At 41.8% G+C, this 15,835-nt stretch overlaps 1 protein-coding gene across 1 annotated transcript in view; it reads right to left on the bottom strand.

Moving 5' to 3' along the window:
- CFAP61 (cilia and flagella associated protein 61) overlaps positions 1-15,835 on the bottom strand; it is a 295,349-nt gene that overhangs the window by 230,436 nt on the left and 49,078 nt on the right. Inside the window, exon 8 of the mRNA XM_045805725.2 lies at positions 7,034-7,193. Coding sequence (XP_045661681.1) covers positions 7,034-7,193 — 160 coding nt within the window. The remainder of the gene's footprint in view (positions 1-7,033; positions 7,194-15,835) is intronic.

The raw sequence follows: 15,835 nt of genomic DNA, 5'->3' as shown, positions 1-15,835 counted from the left end.
CAGACACAGAACTCACAGTGACCCCAGTGCAATGGGTGCAGCCCACCGGCAGCCAATTTAATCAAGGGGGAATTCAGAGTATTCACCGCAAGCAATTGATTTTCAAGAGAAAAGTCAGCAGGATCAAACAGCCTGTTGGGATGAAAATCCCCTGAATCACCCCTATCACCGTGTTTTCTAGCAACTAACTCCTGACTCCATATAGAGTAATAGCCAAATTACTATAATTATCCTGCAACACAAGTGGCATATCAACATTATTTTAAACGTGGATTTTTTGCATAATCTTTCATTATTATCTTCGTCCTCCCATTTGGAAATGGCAAACAACAACAAACTGTGATCTACCCCCAAAAGAAGAAAGGTCACCAAAGAGAACAAATAAAAGGGCTATTTACATGTGAATATACTAAGAGAGATGTGTTTTACAGTCAAATACACTCTTGAAATTCATTAAATGCCTTCTCCCCTGCATCATAAATATGGGCAAAACAGACATCACCTACTGAGAAAATAATCCCAGCACATAATGATCATAACGAACATAAATAAAGCCACTTTTCTTTCAAAGACCTCAAGGCCCTATATAAAAATGTGTTTGTACTTCTACCATCATGAAATGGCTGGTAGCAAAGCACTCCAGTCATAACACAAGTCCTTCCTAATGCTGAACAGGTGAGTACTAGTATGCTCCCCAGTCATCTTACTCTCTGCAAAATAACGTCCTTAACTGGGTGCCATCATTTGTCGCTGCTGTTTTTATTTTATTTTTTTTTCCTTTCTTTTTTTTTTTTAAAGATTTTATCTATCTATTCAACAGAGATAGAGACAGCCAGCGAGAGAGGGAACACAAGCAGGGGGAGTGGGAGAGGAAGAAGCAGGCTCATAGCGGAAGAGCCTGATGTGGGGCTCGATCCCATAACGCCGGGATCACACCCTGAGCCAAAGGCAGACGCTTAACCGCTGTGCCACCCAGGCGCCCCATGTTTTTAAAAGCATTCGCAAGGACACAGAAACCTGTACTTGAATTTTGATGGAAAAATCAGCAACAGATTTTGTTAAATACAACTGACCCTTGAACAGGGGTGTGAACTGTGCGGGTCCAGGTACACATGGGTTATATACACACACAGACAGACACACACACACACACAGACACACACACAGTACAGTGCTGTAAATGTATTTTTTCTTCCTTACAATTTTAATAACACTTTCCTTTCTCTAGCTTACAACATACATGCTAATTGACAGTTTATGTTATCTGGTAGACTTCTGGTCAACAGTAGGCTATTAGTAGCTAAGTTTCTGGAGAGTCAAAAGTTTTCCTGAGGGGGGGGGGGCACACAAAGCCCCTAACCACCATGTTGTTCAGGGGTCAATTGATATCAAAAGGCTCACCAAGACTTTTAAGGCAGTGTTCCTGACAACAAGACTGGGTTTCAAGTCTGCATCATCTTCTTCCTGGTATGTTACCAGTCCAAAGGCTCCACTTTGAGAACCCCTGTAAGAGTTTATGCTGTCAACCTTGGGGATAGTCACACGAGCTGGGCATAGGTCTGGTATTATATACTTGTTTCATCAACAACTCTACCAAAGCATCAGAACTCACATGGTTAATTCTAGAAAAGCAAAGTTGGCAAGAGTGGCTAAAGCTTTGAAAGAATGCAATTTTGTTACCTTCATATACCAAAAACAAATTGAGTGGCTACAAAAAGACAATACTCAGATTGTGATAAATGTGAGTTTGCATCTCAGGCTTTGTATGAGCATTAAGTAGAGAGGCCTTTGTTGACACTATCTGCATAATTGCTTTAGCAATTATTTTGCTTTAGTCTTGCCCACAAGGCTCCAGGGAACTGTTAACACAGGACCCTAAGTGTTATGGCTGAATTGTTTCCCCACAAAATTCATATATTGAAGTCTTCACCCCCAGCCCCTCAGAATGTGACTATATTTAGAGATGGTGTCTTTAAAGAGATAATTCAAGTAGAATGAGGTCATATGGGTGGGCCCTAATCTAATATTACTGGAGTCCTTATAAAAAGATAGGACACAAACAAGGAAAAAGAAGACCATGTGAGAGACACAGGGAGAAGACAAGCCAAGCATCTACAAGCCAAAGAGAGAGGCCTCAGAAGAAACCAAACTTACCTACACCTTGATCTTGGACTTCTAGCCTCCAGAACTGTGACAAAATTAATTTCTCTTGTTTAAGCTCCCTAGTCTGTGGTACTTTGTTAGGGCAGCCCCAGCAAACTAATACGGAGTCCTAGTGGGTCACTCAATAACTGCAGAATGTACTGGGTGTTAAAATAGTGTTCTGAGATATATAATGCAAATATTTTGGCAGAAATACTGCTATGCTCTAAACAAAAGTGTTTCATCCATATTTGGAACCCATGTTAAAAGAAAAATAAAGGGAAACATAAAGGCACCCAAGTATATAAAATGAAACCTTAGGAAAAGAAGCTAAAGGGCTATTTGATACACAATAAGATTTGATTTAGCCATTGTCTTAGCTCTGGCACTGGAAACTGGTTTCAGATGTTTCTTCCTCCTACAGAGAGAATCTGAGGTAAGAAGCAAAAGTAAGTCCAAAGAAAAGAAATTTAAATAAGACATAAAGAAACATTTCCTGACAAAAAGTAATTTTTAAAAAATTTAAAAGGCAACATTGCTATGTTTTATATGGATGCATTATGAAAATCGTATTTTGAAAGGCCTTTTAAATATCTAGTAAGCAACACTCTTCCTGAGTGGTTTGGTTACAAGGGGCTACACTAATTATTCTTTTGAAAGTCCACAAATCTGTTATATAGAACTAAGTTTCTCCCTGCCAAGGGCGTATCAGTTCCACAGAGATTCTGCACAGTGGGCCCAGGGTGCATAATGAGATTCACAGATCTGAGCCTGAGACCCTGCTCCCCAGGTCACACCAGCCTAATGACAAACAAAAGTTGCTTTTTTTCTTTTTTCTTTTTTTTAAATTTTAACCAGTAAACGGTGGCAATGCCAATCCGGCTATGGAAATGCAGGCTGTGCCCTATTTTGCCTTATGCATCACCAAGAAATTCGCCAGCTCAGTTCTGATTCCAAAGTCTTTACTGTGATGATGCAGTGAATAAAAGACACAGCATGATTTTCAAACGCTGGGCAGGGCCAGTGGTGGGGCCGACTGGACAAAAATAACTGTTTTGAGCCCTTTTATTGTTACTGGAAGAAAATACACATAAACTATCAGGCATATGCAATATCCTAATGTATGTTCACTAAGTTTTCACAGAAACTTAGCATCTTAGGGGATCTTAAATCTCATTTAGTACAATCTCCCACACAACAAGAAAACCTTTTTTGAAGCATATGACTATATTTAGAGATGGTGTCTTTATGACTATATTTAGAGATGGTGTCTTTATGAATTCTTCCAATATTGGGAGAACCTGTTACTTCTAAACTAGGCTTTTCACTACACACACAAAAAATAAATAAACATTTACTAGAGAGTTTCTTTATAATGGGACAAAATCTGCATCCTTAGACTTTGCTCCTATCGGTCCCAGTTTAGTCCCAAGATTTAGTAGATAAAAACCAAAATTTACAAGTGTGTGCAAAAGGTTATATATGCAAAATGAGTGGCTGAAAAACGGAAACATATACAAGTTATTCAAGTAAAATGCAAACTGAATGTACATGGTTAAACTTTTTAGATCCAATGAAAACTTGTGATATGGCTGAAATAACGAATAGCTAGTTATACTGATTATATCAAGGCTGATTATACTGTGGGTAAGTAGCTAAAGGGGGGGTGGGCACTATATTAGCTTAAGAATGTTGAGCCTTGACATTCGTCTGTTCAGAAGGGTTGAGGTTGGTGTGATATTGCAAGTTCCACAGCTGGTAGGGAAAGCGTAGACCTTGAGCCAAGGATTTGAGAACAAGTGGTTTATTTGGGAGGTGATTCCAAGAAGCATCAGTAGGGTAGTGAGGAAGGGAGAAAGGGAAGAAAAGGCAGCTAGTAAGCAATGTATCATGACACAGATTACCACTGTGGACAGCTGGAACCCAATCCCATAGAGGAACTCTGGGAAACAGTACAATATTAATGTCACAGAGTTATCCCACCTGAGAAGTGAGGGAGTTAGGGTATTTATACCTGGACTCCTGACAGTTGTGTAAAAATAAATGTTTTCACAGCTGGTGGGAAAAGACTGGATAGGCAATGTCCTGGTATGGGTTCCCTCAGAAGCAGACCTTGAATCAAGGACTCCAGTAAAACCATTTATTTGGAGAGTTGATCAAGAAAGAGGCATAGGGGGACAGGGACATGAGACAGGGAAGTGGAGGCTGCTCCTGGAGTGCTAATTTCCTGACACTTCCAGCCTGCCTCTTGCATGGGGCAGAGTGGCCTTCCACAGTTCTGGCAAATCCCACAGACACAGAGGTGAAGATTCCAGTACATGGAATTTGTCCAGAGCACATGTGCGTGTGCACACACACACACACACACACACACACTCACGCACCCAAAACCCTGAGGGAAATGGGTAGGCCACTGAGAACTCATTAAAGTGGTAACTCATTACATAACTTGTTGAAGTGAAGAAAGCTGATCATGTATCCAAGGTAGTAGACACATCATTGGAGTTTACAGTCAAAGCCATACAAGACAAAGCCAAGCAGAGAGGGCTGGGGCTGGGTTCCAGGACCGTTTACCCCTGATGAGCTTGAAAACCTTGCATGAGCTTGGACAGGTATAAAAAGGAAACAATGTCCCCTGTCCTAGTCTCCTATATCAAGTTATGAGGATAAAATGAGATAATATATACAACAATCCTTTGAAAAGTAAAAAGTACTAAGCAAAATACAAGGTATAAAGCACAATGATGTGTGTTCATTTGAAACAAGAATCTTAGTTCATATTTTAGAGAAATTATATTTCTTTTAACTTGAGACTTTCATCAGAAAAACAATGAACGGTAGATCATAGCACATTTAGAATTTTCTCTGGAGTCTCACTCTTTGTTGTTGTTGAAGGAAGATAGCAGCAAAATGTGTTGATGACTCTTTTCTTAGATATAATAAGCTGTTGATGATTTGTGAACCCATCCCTGAGTTATTTGGAAGCCTATAATAGTGCTCCCTGATGACAATTTCATAATCATCTTTGTATCAGTGAACATAAAGCTGGATTTTCAAAAATAAACAAGGCACAGAAGATAACAAGAGAAGTTTTTCTATTTCCTTTACTTCCCATTTTGTCCTAGATAAGTAATTTTAAGTAAAAACACTAAAGGTAGTAGAGAGAAGTAGGACTTCCTTCAGCTCCCATATCTCCTTGGGCTTTAGAGTGTGTATTTTAAAGTCCAGGTCCAGCCTAAATTTTGAATTTTGTTTTCCCCATATAGTTTCTAAGATAGGAATTTTTCCATTCATTCTATGTATGGAACATCATAGTAGACTCAGGGCTACTCAGAAACACACTGGAAATGACTTTATCTTTTCAATTTGTTTTTTATAACAACAATAGTCACAGGCTGAAATAAAAACAAAGTTTTTGATGATTTACTCTGTGCTTGGCACTGAGATGAGCGCATCATGTAGATTCTAACATTTAGTCTTCACAACAACTTTTTGGGTTAGACACTATTTTTATCTCCATTTTATGCATGAAAAAAATCGAGCCATAAAACCTATTTAATGCTGCCTTCAAGAAGAATTTATGCTCTTGAAAGTGACAAAGATAACTTATGGTTCAGGATTGTGTCATGCTGAAAAGTTCTTTAGAATACTTGATACAAATTATCGACCCCTAAGGAGGGCTTCATAGCCACTCAGAGAATAGCCACTCCACTCAAGAGAATACTCTTGAATTCATTCATTTATTTGATTGGATGGTCTTATGGGGAAGAGATGTGAGCAAAGAGGTTTGGTGGAGATGTTTGAGTGAAGTAAACTCACAACACTGGTTCACCATGGGGGTCTGATTTACAAATATGTCACCTCCTAACATCCGAACAGATAACCTGGTTCTGAACCTCCTACAATGGTCCCTAAGTATTCTTTAGAATACTTAGAACTTAGGAAAGTTCTAAGAATACTTAGAATTCTCTTTTCTGAGAAGCATGGGCAACCTGGGATCCAGCCCTGCATCCATCGGACTCCCGGCTCAGTGGAGAGCCTGTTTCTCCTTCTCTCTCTGCCCTTCCCCTTGCTTATGCTCTCTCTCTCTCAAAATAAATAAATAAAATCTTAAAAAAAAAAAAAAAAAGACACAGCACAAAGCCCCTGACAAGAGTAATCTCAGTGAAACTTCACAATCCCTTTAAGTGGGAGGTATTAATATTATTCCTATTTTACAAAAGAAGAAACCCAGGTTTAGAGAAGTGAATCAACATTATCCTGTATCTGTCTGATTTAAGAATGGAAACATTTTACCTGCAAAGATACCCATGGATGGAGCAAAACCTCATCAAAATACCAAAGTCTGAGATTACCTGATTTCATTTCATGAAGAACCTGATACAATATTTAAAAATCAATTTTTATTATTTAATATGGCTAGAAATAATTTAAGCACGTTAAAAAGGACTACTTGCAGTAGACCTATACTATATAATAATTTGTCAAAGACACAAACACAAAAGCACCAATTAGAGGGATTAAACCTTAAAAGCATACAGAACTTCTCAAGCTATTGACTTAAAAAAACACATATTTTGATGTGTTTGTGTGTATGTAAAATGCTGAAATACAATCAATTATTTCACAATGAACATTCTGAAGGCAGGCATTCTGAATTTAGGGAACCTTAAGCTACAGGGCCACCATCTCTGTCTACATCTGTGCACTTTTGGCCATCTGTGCTCACAGATGTGTGCACCAGATATGATTAGCTGTGGAAACTATACCTTCAAGGGAACTGGAGAAGGAGACATAAAATAAGCCATCTAGTTCCATCCCTCTCAAAAGGCACAGAGGTGTAGAAGGCATGGATGTAATTGCTGATGTGTTCCTGTGATAGCCACCGTACCTTGACTTCCTTTAATGCTTAGCTCCTCAGGCGGCTGCAGAACATCATCAGGGTGTGGGATGCAGAGTCCGTGGAAGGGCCCCAGGTCAAAGCACTCATGCAGGAGCTGCATGTTCACTCTTGAGCACACACTCATGAACCCGACAGCTACACCTTCCACCTGAAACATCCAAAACTTCTTGTTACTCTATCAAACCCCAAATGAATTCTCATCACGAAACTTCCAGGAGCCCACAGCATGTGGGCGGTTGGTAGCCTGGCAGGCACTTTGAGATATTTAAGGGAGGGAGCTTCCTTTAGAAGCTCTAGTGTCCAGCACCAACCACAGCAAAATGTGCTCCAAAAGTGTCCAATGAATGATCACTGTGAATAAACCTAGAAGTGGCTACATAACTTAGGGAAGTTGCTAGAGTTCTGGAGGGAAAGAACATGTGCCCTCTTTGCCCAGACCTGCCCCATATCTATTGATTATCCCATGGCAAGCCCAGCCTTTCTGTCCACTTTCTTCCCCTCCACCATGTCGTTCCATCCAACTGACCCTGGATTCAGAGATGTTCTTGGTCACCTATTCTTTCAGATTGGAACTTTGATTTTCTTGAATTCATTCATTTATTTGATTGGATGGTCTTATGGGGAAGAGATGTGAGCAAAGAGGTTTGGTGGGGATGTTTGAGTGAAGTAAACTCACAACACTGGTTCACCATGTGGGTCTGATTTACAAATATGTCACCTCCTAACATCCGAACAGATAACCTGGTTCTGAACCTCCTACAATGGTCCCATGATTTTAGGCCTCTGATGAGGAATACACAGGTGGGAAGGTAAGTGGGACAGTGCGATAGACTAAGAAATACATGTTTGGTCTTCATCCCTGGTTCCTGGCACAAAGCCCCTAAAACACTTGTAATTTCTTGAGAGGAACATCTTTTGTTTTTCCTAATAAGCTCCTTTGGGTAATACCTATGTTTATGCTAATGAGGTGACTTCTGGAGAAAGGGAGCTGATTGTCAGGGAAACCAAACATGAGACTGATTAGAGGGTTGGAACTTTTGGCCCCACCCCATGACCTCTAGAGAGGGGAGAGGGGCTTGAGATTGACTTCAGTCACCAATATGATATAATGAATCATTAATGGAACCACCATAAAAACCCCTCAACGAGGGGAATCAGGGGTTTCTGGGTTGGTGAACACATGGAAGTGCTGGGAGGAGACACACCCAGAGAGGACACAGAAGCTCAGGGCCCTTTCCCCTGCACCTGGCTGTATGCATCCCTTCCATGTAGCTGTTCCTGAGCTATATTCTTTATAATAAACCAGCAATAGTAAGGAAAGTGTTTCCCTGAGTTCTGTGAGCCATTCTAACAAATTATCGACCCCTAAGGAGGGCTTCATAGCCACTCAGTTAGAAGTATAGGGGACAACCTGGGACTGATGACTGGCACCTGAAGTGGGGGCAGTCTTGGGGGCCTGAGCCCTTACCCTGCGAGGTCCACACTAACTCTAGGTAGCGTCAGCACTGAATCGCAGGACACCCAGTTGGTATCTAGGGAGCTGAATATTTGGTTGATGTAAGCAAAACCTAACACATTTCGTGTCAGAAGTGTCAGAAGTCAAGAAAACAAGTTATCTTCTAATGAGTAATTAGCTGATCTACACCTATTATTGGTAGTGATACAAAGGAATGAAATTTAATTCTATCATAGTCCACACTGATAGATATCTGTGACTTAAATTCTTTATGATGTCCCTTCAAGAATTCTGTATGTCATTCTTCCCTGCAAGGAAAGCATTTAAAATTTTAAATCTGTGACTGAAATTCTTTATGATGTCCCTTCAAGAATTCTGTATGTCATTCTTCCCTTGCAGGAAAGCATTTAAAATTTTAAGAGAGCAAGAAAGAATGCATAGTACTTTAGTTAACTAATCTTCCTGTGTTAATTATTGTGCAATATATATATATACACACATATATATACTTATCTATATATCATATATATTTATATACATACCATATATGTATCAAATTGCTACATTGTAAACCTTAAGCTTATACAATGTTATATAATTATATTTCACTAAAATTAGAAAAGAGAGAAAACTAAATTGTACATAAATAACTCCTCCTGTTAATTATAACATGGATTTTAAGCAAATTTTGGTTGACTGATTTGACAGACAGCTCCTGCTAGAAACCCAGCATTACTAGGTTCTACTCCTCAAGCATTCAGGTGGTATTTCTTGAGACAACCATTCTGTACAGGAAGCAAAAGAAATAATCATAGGCATTCCCTAGTCCCAAGAATGCAGCATCATCCCATAAATGTCAGTCAGAGAAAATGGTTAATATTTTAACCTACTGAAGCACAAAATTAAGCTACAACAATACTCAGTCTTTTATATGACACATAGAAAAATTAGGCATTAAACTATTTGTTCTCAAATGTGTCTTCTAGTTCAAAGTCATTTGTTTTCAAACATGTGTTTGAAAAATAAATGTGAGACTCCTTTGTTTTCTCCCTAATGCTGGAATACAAGAGGAATTCTTAAAAATTAATTTTCCACGCGTACTCTTTTCTTTACATCCCCCAACCCCACCCCACAATGATACTAGCTGTACAAGGCTGGATTTACACAGCCGTTTTATAAAGCCATCGACACTTTAATAAAAGTCCAAAATAAACATTTTAATTTTTTCCCCAAATAACAAGTGATTGTTTGTCTTGTTTGCACTCATGAACAAAGGCTGCGTAGCCACAGTTGTCTGGCTTCTCTGTAATTTCAGGCCCAAGACTCAGCAGACGCTGATTAACCAATCCATCTACCATATGTGCAGAAAGAGACGGCCAGCCTCACTCTCGGCAGGGAAAATTGGCATCCATCTTGGTTCACATGGAGATGTCCTTCTAATCTACAGCCACGCTGGCACAACGAAACTTCGATGGCCTGAAATACCTTTTGCTGGCTTCACGGCGAGCTGCATGTGCATGATAAGAATGTATTATTTATAAGACCGCTGTTAGTAATGAGCTATTACACTAATGGCTCATTGTGTTTGGAATTTGATTTCAAATGGCATGGATCACACATTCTGATGAAAATGAGAAAAAACATGTTTTGCCATTAGGAACAAAGATGTAATGGTCTCCAATTCTACAACCTGTTATATACCCATCATTCATCCTGGGTTGTGACAATCCACAAAAGTTCACAATTATGAACTGCAACAGAGCAAGGACATATTGTGGAAATGTCTGCTTTCTCCTTTGAGTTTCTTTCAAATAACTATTCTGATTTGAGAAACAACATTCTGAAATATGAATTTGTGGGAGTATTCAAGTGCATCTTTGTGTGTCTGTGTGTATGTTTTCTGGAAAAATAGATTAGTGAAGTTTTTTTACTTGAACAATGAAACGACATTGATTGTTGACTGCTATCTATCCTCTAGGTGACAGTGATAACTTCCCACCACAAAGGTGTCTTCAGTTATCTTATACTAAGAGAGCAAAACTGGAAGTTCTGCTTATTGTTCTTGCTTTCCCTGTGAGGATATATATACATAAAGCTCCGGTTCCTTGAAATCCCTACATGCAGTGGCCTTGTCTTCACACACAGGTCCATTTAGAGACACGTGTGCACAGTATCAGTCATGCTTCCTTCTAAAAACGCCCTACAGTCACTCATCCCTTTAGGGTGACAATATTCCACAATGAGGGTGCCTTTATTGTGACCACTGCCAGCTTTGATCCCCTCTGCCTCATGCCAATGGCAGGGCTGAGTTGGCAGGCTCTGCCCACCCGCAGGTCAGTAGTGCCTGCTCGGACCACTGCTGCCCATGCTGTGGATGATGCCAAAGCAGACGCTCTGCCCATCTGTCTCTAGGAGCCGCCCCTGGCCTCCAACCACCCTTCCCCAAAATCTCAGTTTGGAGTAAACACCAGATGTCAAGGTAAGCCAGGATAAAGTTATGAAAAGCAATTTGCGCAGCAAAGTGGTGACTCAAAACTCCTCCCAAGTAGCTACCAAGCCAAAGAAAGTCTGTACAGTTAAAAACCTTTAACTAGTCAAGAGTTTCCTACACGGCACAGGCATTCTACATGCATGGCCTGTAACTATCATGGGCCAATGTGGGAAGAGACAGATTTGATGCACTCTGTTGTGATCTCTGGTCCACTACAGTCACCTGTAAGAATGGTGTGCTACCCGTAAATGCTTAATCAGCAATGGGGAAGGGGAAAGCCCTGATTCAGCAATTTGCCAGTCTCTGTGGTGTAAATATTCCCATTGTGGCCAATTTTAAGCTACCAATGTGATGTTACTGAACAGGGAGTTGGGAAGGGATGCCCAGTAGCCACTATTAAACAGTATTTCCACTAGAGAGACCAAAGACATAAATAATCTCAAGAGCAAAGATAATAATAAAATAATTAGGAGGTGATGAGTGTTGAGTATTTGTTTTCTAGTGTGACTGCACAGCAAATTTATATAATTTAATTTTTAATAATGGCTGTGTTTAACAACCAGCTTGCAAAGTTCCTAAGGACTGAATACTTGGTTCTTGTGAGGCAGAATGAACTAGTTCCCGCATACCACTGCCTACAGGGCCAGCCGAAGAAAGTCCAGGTGGTTGGGAGAAGGGTCCAGGAGGCAGGTGGGAGGGGAATGACAGCACTGATCTTGAACTCAAAAAGGCTTAAGACACCAGAGACAGCTCAGTAGAAACTGGAGATGTGCTCCCAAGTCCTGGACTGGCTTCCTCCCTGTTAAGGAGGTCCTGCTTCTGCCCTCCTATTTAAAGATCAAGGCCCATGGTTGTTTCTCCACAGAATGTGAAGCATCTGATGTCTGAGGTAACACAGCCTCTCAGAAACTGGGCTGGACCCCAATTGCCTCTTTAGAGACACCAAAGGATCCTTGCAGGGTGGGGCTACAATTTTCAGCCTTCAATTTTCCTCTGATGTTACATGCACTGAAAATGTGTAACATGTGACTAGAGAGGAAAATACATGGAGGTAGTCACTGCAACTGCTCTTCATAAGCACTAACACAAGTGATTTGGGTTGAAACTGGCACCTTAAAACCAAAGAATCAAAAGCCTTCTCCAGAGTGACATCAGCATCACGGTGGCATAAAGATGTCCATCATTGTTGTCCCCAAGCTCAACAGCAAACATTCGGCATCCAGCCATGAACAAAAGGGCCTCTGAGGAGCTGTGGCATTCAGCACCATACACCAAGGTTTTGCCCACTGCACATGAGGAAATAGGCAGACACACCTCGGACTTGACTATGAATCCTGAGGAGGACTGTGAACTAGGTCCAGCCTGTCTTGGCCATGGTCCAGAAGCCCTTGGACAATATGGACTTAGATAATCATTTATAGAGGAGACAGTCTTTGTAAAAAGTAGTTTCCAGAGAAGTTTCAGGACTCCACTGGATCAAAAAAGTACAAGTTTGGATGCACTGAAGTGAATAAGAGGAAGAGTCTGGCTTTACCCATCTCACCCATTCCCCAATGAGGCACAGTTTAAGGGCAAGAACGGCCCTCGATTTGTCCAATGGGCCATGGATTTAGCCAATGGGAAAAAGGGAGAGTGTGTGAGTGAGCACCCAGCTTCCCCAGCTGTGTGGGATTCTTCCAAAGAGGCCCTTCTCTTTCACCTCATCCAGAGTACTTAATTGGGAGCTCTATGACTTGGGGTGTGGAAAGAGGCTAGGAAGATCAGCAAATAGCACTCTTGGAGGGCAATAAAGGGACCCGGTTCCTAACTGCATTGTGGATTGCATCAAGAAGCCTGCCCACAAACTGCTGGGAATATCTTGCCCATGAAACCCCTCAACTGGCCCACAAACAATCCTAGCAACCTGTGTGCCTTACTCACACATCATCCCGCCCTGTGGCCAGCTCCTGTGCACACTCCCAATAGCACCATGAGCAGGCTTTGGCAGATGGTTAGTGAAGACTGCAGAAAATCAGTCTGTGGCCAGAGGGAGACTACACACTTGAGCAGCTACCTCTGGGAAAATAAAAGAGGTTATCAGCACTCGACCTGGTGCTTTGAAAGATCCAGAGAATGCATACAAGCTTAAGAAGTCTTCCACAAGAGGGAGCAAGAAAGGTGGAGCAGATTTATCCATAGCAGGTCTGAGAACCCCTCAGGATCTCTAGCAGGGCTGACAGAGGTACGTCCCTTCTGAAGAAAGTAAAGACTGGAGGAGATAACTGCTACTTCAGATGTGAAGACAGTAATGAAAAACTCCAAGAAACATGAGAAAATCAAGAAAATGACATCACCAAAAGATCACCGTATCTTTCCTGTAACCAAACCCAAAGACATGGAGATCTCTAACTTGCCAGATAAAGAATTCAAGATAGCAGGGGTGCCTGGGTGGCTCAGTCAGTTAAGCATCTGACTCTTGACTTTGGCTCAGCTCACAATCTCAGGGTTGTGGGATGAAGCCCCATGTTGGGCTCCATTCTAGGCATGGGGCCTGCCTGGGATTTTATCTCTCCCTCTCTCTCTGCCCGCCCCCCCAACCGCTCATGTTCTCTCTCTCTCAAAAAAAAAAAAAAAAAAAAGGAAGGAAGGAAAAGAAAAGAAAAGAGAAACCCAACTATATGCTGCCTAAAAGAGACTCACTTCAGCTTTAAGGAAACACATAGACTGAAAGTGAAGAGAGGGAAAAAGACATTCCATGCAAGTGGAAACCAAAAAAGACTTTAAGCCAAATACAGAAACAAGAGACAAAGAAGGTCATTATATCAATGATTAAGGGGTCATTTTATCAAAAAGATATAACAATCATAAATATATATAAACTCAATATTGGACCATCTAAATATACCAAGCAAATATTAAAAGATATGAAGGGAGAAATAGACAATACAATAATAGCAGGGGCCTTTAATAGCTCTACTTTCAACAATGGATAGACCATCCAAGACAGAAAATCTACAAGGAAACGTTGGACTTGAACAGTACTTTAGACCAATGGCCCTAACAGGCATGCACAGAACATGCCATCCAACAGCAGCAGACTATACATTCTTCTCCAGCATACACAGAACATTCTCCAGGATACATCATATATTAGGCCAAAACAAGTCTTAGCAAATTTAAGAAGACTGAAATCATACCAAGTATCTTTTCCGACCATATGTTATAATACTAAAAATCAGTAACAGTAGGAAACCTGGACAATTTACAAATATGTGGAAATTAAAAAACAAAAAAAGAAAACACCAAAAACCAACATTCCTGAACAATCATGGAATTGTTCCAGAGAAGAAATCAAAAAGGAAATAAAAAATATCTTCAAACAAACAGAAATGGAAAGACAAAATACCAAAACCTATGGGATGTTGAAAAAGCAGTTATACACCGAAACATATGGGAGGGGGAAAAAAGGAGAGAGGGAAACAAACCATAAGAGACTCTTGATGATAGAGAACAAACTGAGGGTTGATGGAGAGAGGTGGGTGAGGGATGGGCTAGATGGGTGATGGGTATTAAGAAGGGCACTTGTTGTGATGAGCACTGGTTGTTCTTTTTTTTTTTTTTTTAAGATTTTATTTATTTATTTGACAGAGAGAGAGAGACAGCCAGGGAGAGAGGGAACACAAGCAGGGGGAGTGGGAGAGGAAGAAGCAGGCTCCCAGCATAGGACCCTGATATGGGGCTCGATCCCAAAACGCCGGGATCACACCCTGAGCCTAAGGCAGAGGCTTAACGACTGAGCCTCCCAGGCGCCCCATGGGTGTTCTATATAAGTGAGGAATTACTGAATTCTATTTCTGAAACTAATATTGCACTTTTGTTAACTAAAATTTAAACAAAAATTTAAAAAAGAAAAAAGCAGTTCTAGGAGGTAAATTTATAGCAATAAATGCTTACTATTAAGATGGAGTTAAGATGGCGGAGGAGTAGGAGACACCTTTTTCAGCCAGTCCCCCGAGTCGAGCTGGATAGGTACCAGACCAGCCTAAACAACCACGGAACCAGCCTGAGACGCAGGAAGACGCATCTGGATCTCTACAAATGAACATCTCCAGCGCTGAGTATTGAGGTACGAAGCGGGGAGCCATGAAACCGTGCACAGATATAGGAAGATAAACGGAAGGGGGAGGGAGCCGCCGCGTTCGGGCGCCAGGAAGCGGTAGCTTGCACGGGAGAGCGGGCGGGCTCATGGTCGGCACCCGCAAAACAGCAGACTGAGACCGTGAGCCGGGTGCGCGCGCCACCAGGCTTCTCACGGAACACCGGAATCCCGGTGCGCTCACTGGATCCAGACTGAGACCGGGAGCTTCCGGAGTGCGCCCGGGGCAGCTGGCGGCTGGCAGCGTTAGAAACACAAAGGACAGAGACGCGTCGGCCCTGGAAGTGAGGGTTGGACGCCGGGTGTGGGGCGCACATCCCGGGACGCTGCAGGGTTGAGCAGCACCAACAGTATCAGAGTTAAAGTGGCCAGAACATTAGTAGAGAACGGGCCGCAATCCCTCTGTTCTGTGACAGAGGCTGAAATTCGGCCGCTGCTGCTCTGACTCTCAGAAGAGGCACAGCAAACCGCCAGGGAAAGCCGCCAGAGAACAAAAGCCTGGAAATACCGGCTCAGAGAGTGCCCATCCCCATCCCCCCTCTCAGAGGACATGGAGACTCTAACCAAACAGGGTGGCCTGAGTATCGGGAGGCAAGCCCCTCCCCCAGAACACAGAAGGCAGGCTGAAAAATCAAGAAGCCCACAACCCTGGCACCTGGGTGGCGCAGTCATTGAGCGGCTGTCTTCAGATTAGGGCGTGATCCCGGC

This window comes from Ursus americanus, chromosome 22, assembly GCF_024610735.1.
Source record: "Ursus americanus isolate L20-20 chromosome 22, mUrsAme1.1.p, whole genome shotgun sequence".
Classification (NCBI taxonomy): domain Eukaryota; kingdom Metazoa; phylum Chordata; class Mammalia; order Carnivora; family Ursidae; genus Ursus; species Ursus americanus.
The sequence above is the reverse complement of the archived record's forward strand: the minus strand, read 5'-3'. Positions and strand labels throughout refer to the sequence as shown.